The sequence below is a fragment of the Rhinichthys klamathensis genome, unplaced genomic scaffold (genome assembly GCF_029890125.1).
Source record: "Rhinichthys klamathensis goyatoka isolate OS25496 unplaced genomic scaffold, OSU_Roscu_1.1 h1tg000423l_1, whole genome shotgun sequence".
NCBI classification, from domain to species: domain Eukaryota; kingdom Metazoa; phylum Chordata; class Actinopteri; order Cypriniformes; family Leuciscidae; genus Rhinichthys; species Rhinichthys klamathensis.
The window spans coordinates 308087-328575 of NW_026606921.1; the positions used below are offsets into that span (position 1 = coordinate 308087).

Consider the following 20489-nt stretch of genomic DNA (forward strand, 5'->3'; position numbering starts at 1 on the left):
GATTATGCTTATATTAGGCATTTTCCTTGGTTTTCATATCTCTATATGTTTTTGGTTTGTAATGTACACAAGCTCTTTTTAATTGATTTTGGAACTGATTTGTGTACAGATCTTTTGAAACAGGAGATTTGATTTTTGATGCTTTGAAACGTTTTACCAGTTTACCAGTGACATTGATTAATGTAATCATTACTAACACAATTAACATTTTCAGTTCTGAAGCGGGGGCAAAATAAATTAAGTTACAATCATATAAATCAATAACCACATGTTTTAACCTCATATTGTTTTTCCTTTACATCATTAATTTGTTAAATATAGAAATATGAGAGCAAAAACAATGCTTGCCCCCAAAACACTGCTTGCATACAGACAGCTGGTCTACTCCCTCTCAAACCAGCAAGACCATGGTTTGACCTGACCTTATGGCAAGACCTGGTTTATGCTGGCTTTTTCAGCAGGGAACGTCTCATATTGAGGAATCAGCACATATTTCGCATCAGGATACTTAGAATATGTTTTCTAATTAGCACCCTCACAAGTGTAGATTTCTAAAACGAATCTCTGTGTTCAGAACATTCTTATCAAATGCCTTAACATTTGTACCTCGATATATTCCATCATAGCATGCTGTTTGGTTTATCTTCATATTGCAGCTGTTAACAGAAAGTGAAGTGAATAGGCAACCATTTGAAATTCAGAGAAATAGCACACACAGGCTTATTCGTTAGTTGTCATTCTAAATGTTTAAGGGGTGTTTAAAGAATGTTGTTCTAAGAACATTTTCTCCAAACATTATGAGGAACATTTTAAAAACCTTCTACAAACAATGTATCAATAAAGTTTTTTTGTGCTAACCTTTTGAGAACATTATTGAAGACCAGATAACACTGAACAAACGTTCTAATAACTTTACTGGAAGTATGTTTCTTCATAACTTTGAGAGCACCTTGCCAGAACGTTAGCCAAAGTTATGAGAATGTTCCCTGTCAACTGGGTCCCTCAAAATAGAGAATAAGCCATAAGCATATTAGCAGTTAAAATTACTTCTATACGGCAAGCTAATAGGTAGATCAGAGTAATTGGTGAACATCACTTAAAAACAACAAAATATATCATATACCAAGCAGGACCAACCTTCTTGAAAAAGTATTCTTGGAAGTGAACGTCACAGCTGATCATATGAGGGAGAATCATGGAAAATATTCACTCCATTCATAGAGACCTCAGCGCAGAGTCGTGCCTGTCGTGTCAGTACCGGCAGAAAACAAGAGAGATATTGTGTTGAGCAGATTGTGATCATGGAATAGTTAATCTTTTACTCCAGATTCCTGCAGGACACACAAACACATCCATCAGTTCAGTCTTATTAAGGGTGGCAGTAAATGAGTCAGTAGATGGACAGAATGATACTGCTCAAACCTTTGGACACATCTAAATTGTAAATATATCTGCAAGCAGAAGTTATAAAGCTAAAGACACCAATGATCTGAACCAATTTTGATTGAACCAAAGATTCAACAAACTAATTAAAAGTGAAAAACTGATAAACTAATCATTACTTTTTAAGCTATTGTATAAAAAAGAGAAAATACATTTTGAGAATTTTTTTTTCAATGCATGAGACATTGTTTTTCCATTCTGGTTGCATCACACCTCATCCATGGCTCCGAGAATACACTGCAGCATAAAGCATGTCATCGTTGTTGAGATTCATACACTGATTCTTGATGTCTAAGTGAGTTTAATAGAAGCATGTGTTCAAAGTGTTTAGTGTACAATGTGGTTTCAAAATACTTGATATTATCTGAATAAAACACTGCAGAACATTGTGCTACAGAGACACAAATCAAAATAATAATAAAAAAATAAATCTTTAAAACATCACCCATACGATCAAAGTTTAGTCACTGGATGAGAACAGGCTGCTTCCTTATTCTATTTTTGCTTGGCTTTTTCAACATAATAAATGTGTCTTTTAAACCGTTACAGAAGTCAGAGAAAAACTGATGTCAAAAAGTTAAGAGTCAAGAGTCAAACTAAAGCACACACTGATTGCCATAATGGTGATTTCAAGTCAAACATTTTATTAAAACATCAACATCTTAACCTCTGTTACTTTTGTAGACGTATGAGAGAAAGTGAAGCTGGTGATACTGTTTGTAGAGTTGTCCACGTCGAGTGCCCGCTGGGAAATTTAATTCTATAAACTTTATAAGAATTTTAGGGGATAACGTTCTGACATGTTATGGCAAGCAGGGCGAGGCCGAGAGCTGTAGGAACGGAGCGAGGCCATGGCGTGAGTGTTAATGACCGTTGTAACAAGGTTCGCGTTATAAGTGGAGGAAGAAGGAGACAGGGTCGGCGAGACTGGGACTCGTACGGTTTTACGGTTTTATTTTCCAACAAAATAATAAATGGTGCGCACACAGCGCATTCACCGTAGTCGAACTACAGCAACACAACACTTTCAATAATAACTCTTTCCACGCTGATTCAGCTTCAAAGTCCTCCACAGCTTCAGATAGACTCTTTCCACGCTGGTTTCAGCTTTCACAGTTTCCACACTTCTCCCGCACGAGTCGCCAGCCGTTCTCTCTCCCCTCATTCTCTCACTTTGCGGTTTTTATCCGTCTCCCCACGCCAATCACTGCAATCAGACACAGGTGTTTATCATTTGCACTTGACCCACTTACTCACCGCAGCGCTCTCTGACTTGTCTCTCACTACAGACGGCGCGAAAACCACGCCCCCCTCATCACAACTGTCATCTGCGCGCCATAGCGGTCTCGAGTCCTACAGAGAAGCTCCGGTAGGATAAAAGGAGAAGCAATGACAGTGAAGGATGAGAGAGGACTTGCAGCTCTGTCTATAAACAGGGCTGTTTTTAGGCATAGGCAAAGGCGGTCGCGGTCGCATCAGCTGGAAGGGCGCCAGTGAGCGCATGTTTGGCACTTTAGCAGGGGTGTTTGTAAAGGGTGTCACAGCCACCCTGAAATATGATTGCCACCCCCCCACTGGTTCTCCCAACACTATTGGGCTAGAGTACTGTCAATCTGATGATTCCTATGCCACTGGATCAGAGAACTGTCAATTACTGTCTGACTGTTGCATGTAAAGTTTGATTTTGGAGTGCTCAACAACACCATTAGATCAAAGAGCTCGGTCAATGCTTTGACAAGGTAACGATTTTTTTTTTAACCACCTTTTTTTTAATACCTGAAATGAATACCAGAAATACTAATGTTGCTCTTTAAGATTTGACTGGGGGGCGCCAATAAGGATTTGGCCTAGAGCGTCAAAATGGCTAGAAACTGCCCTATCTACAACCTAAACCTCAGTCAATTCTCAACAAGAACTTCTGTACATGTATGAAAGAAACTGGTTTGTAAACTGGTTTCACACTCAGTGTGAAAAGGCTTAAGGCTGTGGCTGGAAGTCAGTTGTAGTTCTTGTGTTTCTCTTTTTTCTGTTCTTGTTTTTCTGTCCTTCAGTGATTCTGCTTGTTATCAGCAGGTGTTGCTGGGCAATCTTGCCAAGCAATTGTTGCTTGGGCACTTTCCCATTGAAAAATTTCTATCTGGATAATTTAGATCGGTCGTGGGCCCTGTGTCTCACGTGGTTGCCCGTTGACGGCAACATTGCAACATTGCTCAAAAAGTTGCCCTGTGAATCATCCCCTTGAGTGTCGACTTTGAGCGCTGTTAATTCACAGTATATTCCTGTAGGTTCTTGAAAATTTCAAAAAACGACCCAGAATGCATTGTTTTATATGCTATATTGCAGTTTTAATGGAAAATAGTATGTTACTGTCAGAATTTTGCCAGTTTTTTTTACAGCAAGGTTTTACAGTGGGCGCATTTTCAAACATTTGATGTAAAATATACAATGTGTTCATGAAACAAGACCAAATAATTGTAATATTAAAAAAACAACTAAGCAACACATTTAGAAAAACAATTAATTTTAAGTTCAGAAAAAAAAAATCTCCCATCATTACTAAATATTATCAAACTGTCCCTTTTTAACCCTTAAGAACCCGATGTGACGTGGGTGTCACAAACACTAATGATCATTGGAAAAGGTTTTTTTAAACGATTATACCTCACTTTCAACCCAGGAAGTCCCTAAGGGACATATAAGGAACATCCAGGTTCAGTCATGTGACAATATGTGCATTTTTGTTGCCATGGTAACATTTCCAAAATGGTGGTCTGTCTTGTGTGCACATGTTGCAGTGTCAGCACTTTTTAAAGATGCTTATTTTTGTTACTAAAGGTATGTTTCAACCCATGCAACAATTCTAATGTTTTAATAACATATCCTAGATTACACTTGACTTGATTTTAAAACGTTTCTTGTACAAATTGATATAAAACAAGTTTTGCAAATGTTGTTGTGACATATGTGTCACATCGGGCTTTTAACAGTAAAACAGTAGGTGGAATTTTGATGTGACGTATGTGTCACATTAAGAAAAATGCTAATGAACTGCTCAAATAATTTAGCTGATTCAATTATTTTAGTATTATATATATTCTGCTGCTCAATTCAAAGCATATTTTAAACAAAAATTTTTTAAATTAATAACATTGTTAAAGGGTAACTAAGCCCCTGATCAGAGCCTGACTCCACCCACTGGCAATATTTGAAAAATGCTGTAAAAGTGGGCAGAGCCCAGCGGACGGAGGGGCGTGCACCTGAGACGCATCTCTCTGTAGGCATGGGTGTGGTTAGCTGGTGCCTGCTTACCTCACAGGGCACCACAAATTGAAAATTCAACTGCAGTAGCCACCGTTCAACCTGAAGAGGACAGCACTCAGATGTTTTTACACCATATATTGTAGAATTAAAACACTTTATACCCAAATGTCTAAAAAATGACTTGAATCAATGAACAGCAATAATAAAGCCCCAGTCTTACAGATCATTAACTAAAGAAAGTTGGTTTAGGGTTTACCCTTTTATGAAATGTATTTTGAAAATATGTTGCATACCTGTAACTAAAACAGCTATGCAACATATGGTACAAAACACCATATTTATTGTTATTCAGTTTGCACATTTTCGCGTTGTGAAAAAATAATCAAAAAATGTATTTCTGGTTAAACCGTATACCTGAAAAGGTAGAATTTTGCAATGTTATTGCACTACATGCATGTTCAACATGTTGACCTCCGGTGTGAGGTAGTTATTTATTTTTATTCATTTTGCACATTTTCGAGTTGTGAAAAAATAATCTAAAAATGTATTTATGATTAAACCGTATAACTGAGAAGGTTAACTTTTGAAGTTACAAAACAGTTGTTGTAAAATGTAATGGTCACAGTTGTGTGGTTTTGAAATATGTGGCAAAGCAAATAAAATGCAAAAACTATTACTTCTGAAAATTTTTTTTTTTATTATTTATCTTCACAGAAAAGTAATAATTTAGAAAATGTTGTGGAAAAGAAAATAAACAGAAAAAAAATGTTATTTAGCAAGAAAACTGACCAAATTATTTTTTTTCCAAATGCATCATAAAAGCCCAATGTGACATATATGTCACATTAAAAATGCACCATAAACGCCCAATGTGACATATATGTCACATTACAGATCTTTGACAAGGAGTGGTTGTTTTTAAAAAACAACGGCAGAAACATGTTTTAAGTGGTCCAATTAGTCTGTTTTATATGCCCCATAATTTTACTATAAGGGGAAATTGGTCCGGGTTCTTATGGGTTAAGCATGACAAGCACTTCAAGTTCAGTAACAATGAGAAACATGTAACTTTAACTGATTAGGTAAACACTATGCAAAATACAATTTGCAAAATTAGTAAAACATTAAAGAAAGTAGCATGGTTTCCACTGTTAAACAATGCACAGTTCAGGTCACTTCTTGTTCCAGAGCTTTTCAACACAAACACGGTCTCACACCAGAGATCTGGCTGATCTAATCTGTTCATGACAGCAGTGACTTTAAACGTCTCATATGGAGGAATCAGCACCTCTTTCTCATCAGGATACTTTGAATATTTTGTCAAATTAGCACCTTCACAAGTGTAGATTTCAAAACAAGATTTATTTCCAAAACCCTGTATTACTTTACGGTCAAGAGAGGAGGATGAAAATGAGCTCAAACGAACCTCTTTGCTCTGAACATCAAATTCAGCATTTGTACCTCGATAAGTTACATAGCATTTATTTTGTGTTTTCTTCAGAATCTGAATCGCTTCTGTTAACAGAAAGTGAAGTGAAAACCACTTGAATGTCCCCTCTTTATATTTCTGTTTGTCAGTACGAGTGGCACTAGTGAAATTACTATATACTTTAGAGTCTTTGTTAGTGTACACATGAATGGCGACTGAATGAATCTGTTGCAAGTTATCCTCTGCTTTCTTGGCTTTCTCTTCACCTTCTTGCCAAGTCTTATTAAATTCAGCTGAGGTCGATTTTTCCTTCTCTAGATAAGTTGTGTTCACCAGGTCTGCCATTTTCACAGTACAACCGTCATATTGATCATCAACTGAATTCAGTGCGAAATCCAATGGAAATATCTGTCCTTCAACAGCAGCAGTGCTGTAATCCTGCAGCAACATGAATCATAATGATCACATCATCAGTATTCATGTCTGTAATATTCATACTAGAACACAAGCTTACCTGTCCTAGAGCAGCTAAAATGAGAAGAAGAGCTTCAATGATCAGCAGCATCTTGATTCAGTCCCTCAGATGATCTAGTAGATCTAGTGAAGAACAGACGATGACAAACACAACAGGGTTTCACAAATTAATCTATCATTGCAATAAGAATATGTGCATAATTTGCACATTATACTGTTCACCAACATAAAAAAGTAAAAAAATTCATATTTATTCTAATGGCAAAACTATTTGAATAATCAATAGAACCTGTGATGTTCACCGATGGAAGTGTTATATTGACCTTAACCACAAACGTACCTGAGAATGCTGTTGATTCTTGTTGTCTGATACCGTTTCGTTATTTTTTTCAGGAGCAACGACGAGAGAAGATCAGAAAGGTCTGTCGCTCACAGCCAGATGACAACGACTCTTCAATCTAAGAGAAAAAGGAATGTGGCTTTTGTATATTGCAAATCATCCATGTCCATGTCTTATGGGTGTGTGTGTCTGTGTGTGTGAGATATGATGCATTTACAGTACACTGTAAAACACATGTTTTTCAAAAACTGTCATAATTATTTCCCTCTGTGAACCGTCTAAATATATTACTTTAATATTAGGAAAATATATTGGTACCATGCTATCTCGTTGCAGCGTATACTGGTATACTTAGTGTAAAATTGTTTGTCCAGATATTTGTAAAGTTGGGACAACATTTGACTTGATTTCAGTCAAGTCAACACAATGGTCTTTGTTTTGTCCTTGTTAGCAACATGTTTAGATTATTCTTTTTCAGTTTACACAAAATAATAAATTCCTTCTGCTACAAAAAACATTCAAGCTATTTCTTAACATTACTTAGAAATCTCTTAAGTTCAAAAACCTGCCTGGAAGTCAGCAAGATAGCAAACCCATGTGAAAGTGTGAAACAGCATTCATTTTGTGTTTTCTTTTGAATCTGTATCACTTCTGTTAACAAAAAAGTGAGTTGAATTCAATCTGCCATTATTTGTATGAAAACACCATTTTCATACATCAAACATCTGTCCTCACTTGCTTTACACCATCCAAAGCCAAACTGGTTTGGAGTCTACACCATCATTCATTCATTGTGTCACAACGGTTGACAATATCACAAAGATATTTTTGACTGTTATTGTCTGAAGAACATCTCTTCCAAATTTGAGTTGATCTGTTGAAAGCTCTAGGACTAGTTTGAACAAGTATGTTCAAGACAACACCATTTAAACTTGGTTAGACCGTTTATTTAAAAAAATCATTAGCTAAAAACGAAGTAAAATATAAACTGTTGCACTGTAAATTCGAACAAGTTCAGTTTACTTAAAAAAAGTTTGGAAACCGATTGCCTTATTTTTGCAAAGCAAACTTAAAGGGTAAACTGAAGTTAAGTTAATCGGCTGAAAATAAAGAAAGCTAACTCTTCCCAAGTAAATTAAGTATAAAGATCAAGTTAGTTTAATGTCAATTCTAGTTAATATACTAAATAATATTTACTAATCTTACTTACGATTTAATAGTAAGATTACTTGAGTAATTCCATTTAACTAACAGTGTTATAATGTGTTCTGCAAACATCTTAAATACTATTATTCTCAACATGGTTTTAATCTGCCATTTTAAGCTATGGAGACTTAAAAAAAATATGTGCAATCGGTTTCCACATTTTCTTCAAGTAAAGTGAAATAGGAATTGTATGTTGAACTGACAAATGCTTAGTTAGTATAGTTCACTTACACAAGAGTTCTAGACACTAAAAAAGAACTGTAGAGAGTACTTGATAATTTACTTTAAATACAATTTAATTGTTACCATTGTTGTGTTTTGCATGTTGAATGTTGAAGCCTGTGTAACTCAAGCATGATCAATTACAAGATTGTCACTTTTATATTAAACTTTTATATGGGATTATATAAACTCAATTTAAAGCTTCACAAGGTGTTTAGGACATAAGTGTTTTTTGTTTTTATTAAAGATCATTAATTGACGTGAAATATAGTTATACATCAATCATACACACAAACATATATATACATATATGTGTGTGTGTGTGTATATACAATATATATGTGTGTGTGTATATACAATATATATGTGTGTGTGTACATACAATATATATATATGTGTATATATATACGTATGTGTGTGTGTGTATATATATATATATTACTTCTCTGCCTTTGAAATCATATAATTGATTTCTTGTTGCATCACTGCATCAATGGGAAGAGAAAAATAATAATATAAATGAAGTTCCAAGTGACCAACCAAAGGGAACATTAATCGCCATAATGGTGATTAAAAATATTTTAGGAAAATCAACATCAATTTATGAAGTCAGCTTATGTTATGTTCTCTCAAAATTGACAATTCAACATTCAAGATGACTTTGGGAAATGAGTGAATGCAAACAGAGAAAAATAACTGCAGAAGTGGAGGAAATTAGTGAAAAGTCCATTAAGATTTTTCCCGCCACAAAAACCACATTCAAACCAATCAATTAATCTTTACTTGGGTTTTCTGAGTTACAATTAAGTTAAGACATTAAGTAAAGTTTACTAAAAAGTGTTAGTTAGTCTAGTCAAGTAATGTTTACTTGGGTTTTCTGAGTAACAAAGGCATAGCATGCAAACAGTACAGATTACTAAATTGTTTTAAGTAAGTTCAACAAATTATTGGACATTAATTAAAGTTAACTTTAGTAAGAACAACTGTTATATTTTACAGTGGGGCTAGAGGGTTTGAGAGACTGACAAATTTGGTCAGATTATTTTTCAGAAACTGCCCTTATAACTGTGCCAAATTTCATAACATGTTATCGTACAGTTCTGCCTGTCAGTGGCAAAGAGAGCAAAAGAATAATAAGAAAACATACAGATACAATAGATGTCAATGTAACTTTTCTGAATGGCCTCTAATACTGTAAACCAACTGTAACGGATAATATATTTGGGTAACACTTTACAATAAGGTTCATTAATTAATGTATTACACTCAAAAAAATGATATGTTGGCTTTACTTTACTTGGCTTAACAGGTTCCACCGGTTCCACATAACTATGTTTCGTTAAACAAACATAATATGTTCATGTAACTTCAACATCATGGAATTTGGTCATTTTAAGCGACCCAATTAAACTCTGAGCTAAAGAGTTAATTAAGTGAATAACTGAGTGATGATTGAGCATTATTGAAGACACCTGATGTTAACAAGCAGAATCTCTGAAGGAGAAAACTGGAATGTTTAAGTCACCATTATGGAGATAAGTATGTGTTTTAGTTGGGCTCTTGACCATTAACTTATTAACTTTAGATTGTGTTTGGTTGCTGTACATGAGTTATAACAGCTGGATAAACAATAAACAAAGGTCATCTGATGGTGTTGGTTGTGTTTTAACATAATCATTATTTCACAATCATTTGACCTGAGTCACTGAACTTATATTAAACCGAATTTCTGAGTTAAGTTAACCTTTCGAATAATAGCAGCATTGTCATTGTAGAGCATACTATTTTTAGACTTTTCAATGAAATTCAAATGATCAAATCAATAAATAAAAAAGAAACTTCCTAAAAAATATTTTGAGTAGGCTCACACAGACATCAAGAATCATCCTGTGAATCTCAACAATGGTGACAATTATAAAGCATGTTGCAGTGCATTCTGGGTGCCACCAGTGTTGTTTTTGGCAGCCCTTTTAGTTTTAGTCTTAGTCTTAGTCTTTTGGACGAAAATGCTTTTAAGTTTTAGTCACATTTTAGTCACTTATAAACTGAATAGTTTTAGTCAAGTTTTAGTCGACGAAAACACAAAAAGGTTTTAGTCAAGTTTTAGTCGACGAAAACACAAAAAGGTTTTAGTAAAGTTTTAGTCAACTTTAGTAAAAAAAAAAAAAAAAGTCTTTAACAAATTCATTTAGGTTAAAAAGTTTTGGAAATGGGCTTAGGTTTGACAGGTTGCAAGTGTTGCAATTCATAAAACAACAGCTAACCTTAACCTTTGCATAATAAAGACTTTCTCATTGATGGAGATGCAGTGCCATTGCCAAGCTGTACTTCATTTTCACATTGGGCAGAAACCTTTTATCCCCATTTCAAGTTATAGTTTTTCCATGAATATTAAATGCTATTTTCACCAGTAATCACAGTAATAAAGGAATGGTTTAAAGTTTAAACAGCAAAAAAATTGAGCTACTACAACATTACACACAGATAAAGTGGTAACAGTGGAATCACTGTTTTACTCCTAAAAAGCCAGGAATAAAAACATTCTTACTTTGGTAATTGTGGCTTTATTTGAGAAATTGCTAAAGTGCAATGAACAACGTGGCCAAAATATAAGCTATTGAGGAACACATACTTATGATCTACAACTTGCACTTCAACTTGTCTGCCAGTGCAACAACAAGATGCATATTATTTGTAAACACAAACATCATACAACCCTGTCTATCTTTAACTTGTGCAAACTGCAAAGTTGCAAACATTCTGAAACAAAATAATAAAATAAATAAATAATACGGTGCATTGAACATAGGTTGTTACACAGCAAAAACTCCAGAGTTAAATGAACTCTCCTGGGAGTTTATATGGCTCCAGACTCAGTGTTAAAATATGAGTGTTAAATTAACACTCAAGAGTGTTAAAGTTAATGAGCTCATTAAGTGATTAATTGAGTGATGATTGACCATTACTGAAGACACCTGATGTTAACAAGCAGAATCACCAAAGGAGAAAATCGAATTTTTTAAGACACCATTATGGTGATCAGTGTTCACTTTAGTTGGGCTCTTGACCCTTAAATTTGTTTCTCTGTTGTATCTGAGCTATAACTGCCAGATGAACACAGAAAATGTTTATCAGGTGGTGTTGGTTATGTTTTGACATAATCATAATTTGATCTGAATCACTGAACTCATTTAGAGTCTAATCTCTGACTTAAATGTATATTGTTGCTTTCGGCGTCAATATGATTCTACGGCAAAAGATCCAGAATTTTCTAAATAATCTAAAGGATTTCTTAAGAGTTGTTCTGATAAAACAAAATCTTTCTTTTAGGCACACACAGACATCAAGAATCAGTGTATGAATCTCAACAATGGTGACACAGAATATTCAATTAGGGAAAGGAAATTACTAAAACAATTCAGATCATAATTTATTCATACCGCAATGCATGATGGGAGCCATGAATGTGTTTTGATTGGTGGCACCCAGAATGCACTGCAACATGCTTTACTATTGTCACCATTGTTGAGAATCACAGGCTGATTCTTGATGTCAGTGTGTCTAATTACAGTAAACTCCCAAGTCTTTTTATAAGAACAATTTTTAAGAAATATTTTGGACTGTTTTGATAATACTGAAAATCATTTGCTGTAGAATCACAGGTCTGATGTAATCAACAAGGTAGACATAACTCTCTAATAGAGATTTGATATTCAGGTCAAATTATGATTATGTCAAAACATAACAAACAACACCTGGTCAACTTTTCTCTTTGTTCATCTGGCAGTTATAATTCAGATACAACAGCCAAACAAAAACTGAATTTAACGATTTAAGGGCCATGAGCCCAACTAAAGCAAACACTGATCTCCATAACGGTGTCTTAAAAAAGTAGATTTTCTCCTTTGGTGATTCTGCTTGTTAACATCAGGTGTCTTCAATATTAGTCAATCATCACACAATTAATCACTTAATGAGCTAATTAACTTTAACACTCTTGAGTGTTAATTTAACACTCATATTTTAACACTGAGTCTGGAGCCATATAAACTCCCAGGAGAGTTAATTTAACACTGGAGTTTTTGCTGTGTAGGAATGCATACTTGAATATAAAGTATGAAACAAACATGACACTTGAAGTGTGTTGAGCAAAAAAATGAATAAGACAATTCCTGAATACTGTAAACAATTTGGTCTTTAAATGGTTAGTTCAGTATTTTACACTTAAAGCCCTGTTTTAAGATCGTTTCTGATGAAATAGAACGGTTAAGATTGAAATTTGGACAAATGCTGTTGTCCTGAGAATTTTAGGTTTACCCCCCACCTACACAATGGTTCTATGTGCACTGGAACAATCATTCATAAAACGCATTCAACTTTAGTTTACAAAGACGTGAAACTCACCGAGTGGTCAGGGATGTTCACTGATATGCTCACACAAAAAATCGCTGCAAAAGATGCTTTCCAACAGGTTTTATCGTAGTTTTTGTCCGACTCCATTGACTTGACTAAACTACGATAAAACCTGTGTTGTTGTTGTGTTGAATCTGGTGCGCGCGCGCTCTGCGGCCGGGTGCTGCGCGTAACGTTACCCAAAAGAAGGATAGGAAACGGCAGCATTGCTGATACTTTTTTTTAGCTCAATACAGACAGATTGCACGCAAAACAGGCAGAAATGACATGCATTGTGAACGTCAGACTTATTATCATTTTCGTTCCGTCTCGTCTCGTCAACGAAAACTCGAAAACGTCTCGTCATGTTTTAGTCACCTTAGAGCCATTTTTAGCTAGTCATCGTCGCGTTATCGTCATAAAAAAAAAGTGCGTCAACGAAATAATTTCGTTATCGTCATCACTGACGAAAACATCATTGGGTGCCACCAATCAAAACTCATTCATGGCTCCCATCATGCATTGCTGCATGAATAAATAATGAGCTTATGATCTGTTTGTCACCATTGCTGAGATTCATATGCTGATTCTTGATGTCTGTGTGTGCCTACTCAACATATTTAAGAAGTTTATTTTTTATTTCTTGATTTGATCATTTGAATTTCATTGAAAAGCCTAAAAATAGTATGCTCTACAATGACAGTAAGGTAAACTTAACTCAGAAATTGGGTTCAATATAAGTTCAGTGATTGAGATCAAATGATTGTGTAATAATGATTATATTAAATCACAACCAACACCATCAGATCTCCTTAGTTCATTATTCATCTGGCTGTTATAACTCATGTACAGCAACCAAACAAAATCTAAAGTTAATAAGTTAATGGTCAAGAGACCAACTAAAACAAATACTTATCTCCATAATGGTGACTTAAACATTCCGGTTTTCTCCTTCAGAGATTCTGCTTGTTAACATCAGTGTCTTCAATAATGCTCAATCATCACTCAATTATTCACTTAATTAACTCATTAGCTCAGAGTTTAATTGGGTCGCTTAAAATGACCAAATTCCATGATGTTGAAGTTGCATGAACATATTATGTTTGTTTAACGAAACATAGTTATGTGGAACCGGTGGAACCTGTTTACATAAAAAAGTTAAGTAAAGCCAACATATCATTTTTTTGAGTGTAACTAACGTGAACTAACAATGAGCAATACATTTGTTATAGTATTTATTAATTTTTGTTAATGTCAGCTAATAAAAATACAGCTGTTCATTGTTTGTTCAAGTTAGTTCACAGTGCAGTAACTACTCGGTTACTATCGTAACCTCAGTTCCCTGAGAGAGGGAACGAGTATTGCGTAGCTATACGCAGTGGGGAAAACTCCTTTTCCTCGATTTACTGAAACCTATATGTAAAACGCATTTGCAGCTGCACAGCCAGCACACTGAGCGTCTGGCACGCTCATAGGCTGTGCTGCCGCAACTGCACAACCAATGGCGCGGGCGACTCTGACCTGCAGCCAATGAGCTAGCTCAACGTCAGAGCCCGTCAAGGGGGTGTGGCTTAGCCTATAAAAGACCCCCGAATTCGCCATTATAGCAGGTTTAACGACTGAAGCGACAACTTCACCAGTTACTAAATGCGGCCGGCTACGCAATACTCGTTCCCTTTCTCAGGGAACTGAGGTTACGATAGTAACCGAGTAGTTCCCTTTCGAATGGTCACTTCGTATTGCGTAGCTATACGCAGTGGGGACGCCCTGTAAAACGCCGCACCCTTAGTAACTGGTTGCACTGCAACTCAGGCCCCCTGAGCTAACAGAACAAGCCAGAACCCAATATATAAATATATATATAACAGACCAGACACTGTCAGGCCTGAATAATATATAAGAGTCAGTAACAACCAACAGAATATGCTAACAAACCCCGACACTGTCGGGATTATTAGTACAATTTATAACCGGCCTAAGCGGGTTTTATATATGTATGTATGTGATTATGCACAGTAATTTTTTGTAGACAAGACCAGACAGCATCGAGTCTTAATCATACTGAAAGAACCTTCGCCTGCAGGGAAGGCACCTCCATATTATAGAACTTCATAAATGTGGAAGGCGAGGACCAGCCGGCCGCATCACAAATATCTTGAATGGGAAACCCAGATGACCACGCCCATGACGAGGCCATGCCTCTAGTCGAATGGGCCCTGACACCTATAGGGCAACCCTGACCCACTGAAGTATAAGCCATAGAAATGGCATCCACTATCCATCTAGACAGTCTTTGCTTGGTAACTGGACCACCCTTAGATCGGCCACCAAAGCAGACAAACAGCTGTTCTGACTGTCTAAAAGACGCAGAACGCTCCAGATAGACTCTCAGCGCCCTAACAGGGCAGAGAAGATTAACCTCCCCATCCTCAGCAGAAGGGGGAAGGGCTAATAGCGTGATAACTTGCGCTCTAAACGGCGTTGAGAGCACCTTGGGTATGTAACCATGCCTGGGTTTGAGAATGACTCTGGAGTCATCCGCTCCAAACTCCAAACATGCCGGACTCACAGAAAGGGCCTGCAGATCTCCCACTCGCTTGATAGATGCCAATGCCAACAGGAGAGCAGTCTTAAGCGAGAGTGGTTTTAGATCCACCGACCGGAGCGGTTCAAAAGGCGGCCCCTTCAGGGCCCTGAGGACCGTGGAGAGGTCCCAGGGAGGTACTGATGGGGGCCTGGAGGGGTTAATTCTCCTAGCGCCCTTCAGAAATCTTACCACCAGGTCATTTCTTCCCAGTGATTGACCAGCCCCCAACGCATGATGCGCTGCGATGGCTGCCACATAAACTTTGAGCGTGGACGGGGTGCGGCCCGCGTCCAGTAGCTCCTGCAGGAAGGAGAGTACCACCGATACCTCACATGACTCTGGGTCAACTCGATTTTTCGAGCACCAGCTGGAAAAACCCGACCACTTCAAAGCATAAAGACGCCTAGTAGACGGGGCCCTTGCTTCAGAGATAGTGCTTAAGACCTTGTGAGGAAGGCCCCCGGGTACCCGTTTAGGGGCCACACATGGAGGGCCCATAAATCGGGTCGGGGGTGCCATATCGTCCCTTTGGCCTGTGTGAGGAGGTCCCTCCTCATTGGAACGGGCCAGGGGACCGTGTCTGACAGCTGAACCAGCTCCGGAAACCATGGTCTGGATTTCCAGAGAGGAGCCACCAGAAGGACTGGGCATCCGCTCTCCCTGACCCGTTCGATGACTTGTGGGACCATCGAGATGGGGGGGGAAAGCATAAAGGGGGCGGTTGGGCCAGGGATGGGCCAGCGCGTCCCTGTTCTTCGAGAAAAACACCCTGCAGTGGGTGTTGGCTCTCGAGGCGAAAAGGTCAATTTCGGCCTCGCCGAATCTCTCCCATATCAGACTGACCGTCTGAGGGTTCAGAGACCACTCGCTTAGTGTTGCCCCGTGAGAGCATATCCGCGCCCAGATTTTGGACGCCCGGGATGTGCGCTGCTCTCAGGGAGCTCAGGTTGGCCTGTGCCCATAGGAGGAGGTCCCTCGCCATAGCATGCAGGTTGCCCGACCTGATGCCACCCTGGCGATTTATGTAGGCCACCACTGACATGTTGTCCGTACGGACCAGGACATGGTGACCCCTGAGGTTTAACAGAAATGCTTTCAGGGCCAAACCAACTGCTTTCATTTCCAGACAGTTGATATGTAAGCTCTGCTCCGTGCTCGACCAGAGGCCGGAGGCAGGCCTGCCCTCGTGCAGCGCTCCCCAACCCAGGTTGGATGCGTCTGTAAAAACCACCTTCCTCCTGGAAACTACCCCCATGGTCACCCCCTCGCGGTACCAGTCCTGAGCCCGCCAGGGAATCAGTGTTCTTAAACACCCGTGATACACCATAATGCGCAGGCTGCCTGACTGCCATGCATGGGTTGGCACACGGCGTTTCAGCCAGTGCTGCAGCGGGCGCATGCGCAGTAATCCCATGTGGAGTACTGATGATGCGGCTGCCATTAGACCAAGCAGTTTCTGAAACCTCTTCAGAGGCGCGCGCTCGCGCGCCCTGAATGCGGCTGCCAGTGTCTGCACAGATAGCGCGCGCTCTTGAGTGAGCCGCGCTTTCATTGTAACCGAGTCTAAAACCGTGCCCAGAAAGACCACAGTCTGGCTGGGGTTCAGTTCGCTCTTGGCAACATTGATTGTGAGACCCAGGCATTTTAAATGGCCGAGAATCAAATCCCTGTGAATTATTAGTTCGTCTCTCGACTGCGCTAGCACCAGCTAGTCGTCGAGATAATTCAGCACACGCACTCCCTGGCTTTTTAGCGGGGAGAGCGCTGCATCCATACATTTCGTGAATGTACGGGGTGCCAGACACAGACCGAACGGCAGAACGGTGTATTGATATGCCCTCCCCTCGAAGGCGAATCTCAAGAATGGCCTGTGACGAGGGTCGATCTGAATATGAAAGTATGCATCTTTCAGATCCATTGAAACAAACCAATCCCCCGGGTCGAACTTGCGCGAGAATTTTTTTTGAGTGTTAACATTCTGAAAGGCCGTCTCATGAGAGCCCTGTTCAAACGTCTCAGATCTAGTATGGGTCTGAGCCCGCCGTCTTTCTTTGGAATTAGAAAATAGCGGCTGTAAAACCCCGAATACATTAGCGCGGGAGGGACTGACTCTATCGCTCCTTTTGCTAATAAATTCTGAACTTCGGTGCGAAGCACGTGACCCACGTCGCTTCTCACCGATGTCTCGATAACCGCCTGGAATTTCGGGGGTCTGCGAGCGAATTGGAGCGAGTAGCCTCGCTTTATAGTGTTTATGACCCAACTCGACACACCAGGGATGGCTTGCCAGGCCAACGCCCGTGTGGCTAGGGCTTGACACACTGAATGGGGGGGACCGCCTAACATAGGGGGACCTGATACCCTTACACTGTGATTTGTGCACATACTGAGTGTTTGACTGATTATACCGGCTTTTGCCCGGGGGGGATTTCAGTCTTACAACAGGGCGGGGGCCGCCTAGTGAAGGGGGACCGTGAACCCGTGTGATGTGATTGTGAAACATACTCTTTTTGTGCTTTATTTGGGTCGCCGTGAAAACGGCGTTTGTTTGCAAAGACGCGCTCACTGCTGCGGGCCTGTTTACAATAATAAAATCCCCAGCCGCCTGAACTGAACAGGGAGCTGTGGGAAGTTTTGCCGGTTTTTTCGAGGGTGGTCCGGCTAGCGCGAGACACGAGCCCTCTCTCTTTCCTCTCCGTGCTAGGACGACTTCGGAGGCACCTGGTCGGCCGCGGCGCTGGGTCGAGGGCCTTGACGCCTGGGGAGCGGGTAGCGCTTCGCGGGCCTTGGCTGGCGTTGGCTATCAGCCGCAGGGCGGGGCTGAGAGGCCTGTTTCACCGGCTTGGCTGGATGAGGCGAAGGCGGCGGCTTGGGCTTGCTGGTCGCGGAGCTCGAACGTTTCGGCAAGAAGTGTCGCATGGCCTGGGACGCTTTCTGTGCCTCTGTGTACCTCTCCGAGAATCCTTTCACCGCCGGGCCGAAGAGCCCGGAGCTGGACACCGGGGCGTCGAGAAACCTCGTTCTGTCGGCGTCCTTAATCTCGGTGAGGTTAAGCCAAAGATGGCGCTCGAGCACGACCAAGCTCGCCATGTTTCTTCCGATGGCCTGTGCTGTAGCCTTAGTAGCACGCAGCGCTAAGTCTGTAGCACTCCTCAGGTCTCGAAAGGTCTCCGGGTCCGGGCCAGTCTCGTCCATGGACCGGAGGAGTTTGGCCTGGTAGACCTGCAACACGGCCATCGTGTGCAGGGCCGATGCAGCCTGACCGGAGGCGGAGTACGCGCGTCCAGCGAGGGCTGAGGTGTTTCGGCAGGGTTTGTTGGCATGAGCGGCTCTAGCTCGCCAGCTAGCTGCAGTGCTCGGGCAAAGATGAGCTGCCACGGCCTCTTCGAGGGGCGGCAAAGACTCATAACCCTTTTCCGCTGCGCCATCCACGGAGGAGAGCGTTGCGGAAACTGCAGATCCCACACGTGCTGAGTATGGAGCGCGCCAGGCCTTGGTTAGCTCCTCGTGGACCTCGGGGAAAAATGGCGCCGGTTTGTGACGCGGGGCCTGCTGGCGCCCCTCCAGAAACCATCCATCCAGCCGACTACGAGGCGGCTCCTCGGGCGAGGCCCACTCTAGCTCGAGGTCCGCGACGGCCTTCGTCAGGATCCGAAGCATTTCGGCGTCGGAGTTTGTCCTGGTCGCTAATCCACTGGCCACAGATTGAGAAGCGGAGACGGGGTCGAGAGAGCCCGGCCATTCGTCCTCAGAAGCGGCGATGGATATGCTGTCGTCGCGCTCGAGAGATCCGCCGAAGGAGACGAGGCCCGCCACGTGTGGGGGGGGGGGGGGCGCTGGTCTCCTGTGAACAGGACCGGTGATGGCGTTTGAGTCGGAGAAAGTGAAGCACGCGGGGACGCGGCCGGCGTGCGTTCACCAATCTCCATACCCTCCGGTTGCCGTTGGCTGCGACGCTTCTTCTTCCTCGGAATGGGAAGCGTGGTTGAAGCGGCATCGCCGTCTCGAGAGAGAGCTAGCCGATTGCGCAGCACGGAGATAGGCATGCAGTCGCAGGCCGCACATCCGCCGACAGAGAGTGCATTCTCCGCGTGGTCGACACCCAAGCAGGAAACGCAGCTCTCGTGTTGGTCTGCCTCGTGCAGACGGCCTCCGCACGTGGCGCAGGATGAACGAGGCATTCTGAAACAAACACAATAATAGAAAGGATATAGGATGTCGCCGGATAGCCACAGGTGAGACGGCGTCAGGAGACGACGGCGTGCAGGCGAAGTCTGCTGAAGAGAAGCTCGCTCAGGCTGAAAGGCTTGTTCGACGGCGAATTCACAGTAAAAGGCTCAGGGACATGTATACTGTCGCTGAAGGAGTAAAATCTGCTATAATGGCGAATTCGGGGGTCTTTTATAGGCTAAGCCACACCCCCTTGATGGGCTCTGACGTTGAGCTAGCTCATTGGCTGCAGGTCAGAGTCGCCCGCGCCATTGGTTGTGCAGTTGCGGCAGCACAGCCTATGAGCGTGCCAGACGCTCAGTGTGCTGGCTGTGCAGCTGCAAATGCGTTTTACATATAGGTTTCAGTAAATCGAGGAAAAGGAGTTTTCCCCACTGCGTAAAGCTACGCAATACGAAGTGACCGTTCGAAAGGGAACTAATGTTAACAAGATTTTAATAATGTATTAGTAAATGTTGAAATTAACAAAGATTAATAAATGCTGTACACTCAAAAAAATGGTTTTGTGGCTCTGTTATTTTTACCCAAGTATGTTTTGTTAAAGTAACACACATATATTTCTTTTACCACCAAAACACTATTGTATTGCATTAAATTAACTTAACCTGTCACTCAAAAAAAATGACTCTTTAAACTTACTCAATTTAATTATGGACAGTGGTTCCACACAAGCACATTATGTTTTATTAACATTAATGGAATTTGTTGAATCTATGTAAGCTCCTTGTGTTGTGACAACACAACTGAATCAGATAGAATCTATGTGAAATAGTAATGTCCAAACAAATCAATGGAATTGCTTCCCTGTAACTGATACAGACTTAACTGAACCGATATAGACTTTCATCGAACCTTCGTACAAGGTTAAAAACTAGTTCAAATGTGGCCATTGTGGACATATTTTC

At 40.7% G+C, this 20489-nt stretch overlaps 1 protein-coding gene across 1 annotated transcript; it reads right to left on the reverse strand.

Annotated features, from left to right (window-relative positions):
- Positions 1 to 5782: 5782 nt before the first annotated feature.
- Positions 5783 to 6749, reverse strand: LOC130071008 (ecto-ADP-ribosyltransferase 4-like). Its single transcript, XM_056235613.1, has one exon. It carries the CDS (start codon positions 6581 to 6583, stop codon positions 5783 to 5785), a length of 801 nt encoding a protein of 266 aa, XP_056091588.1. The 5' UTR covers positions 6584 to 6749.
- Positions 6750 to 20489: the final 13740 nt, after the last annotated feature.

Bases quoted from the DNA above. Each gene is read 5' to 3' on its own strand.
- LOC130071008 (XM_056235613.1), bottom strand. From the start codon at position 6,583: ATGTTGCTGCAGGATTACAGCACTGCTGCTGTTGAAGGACAGATATTT.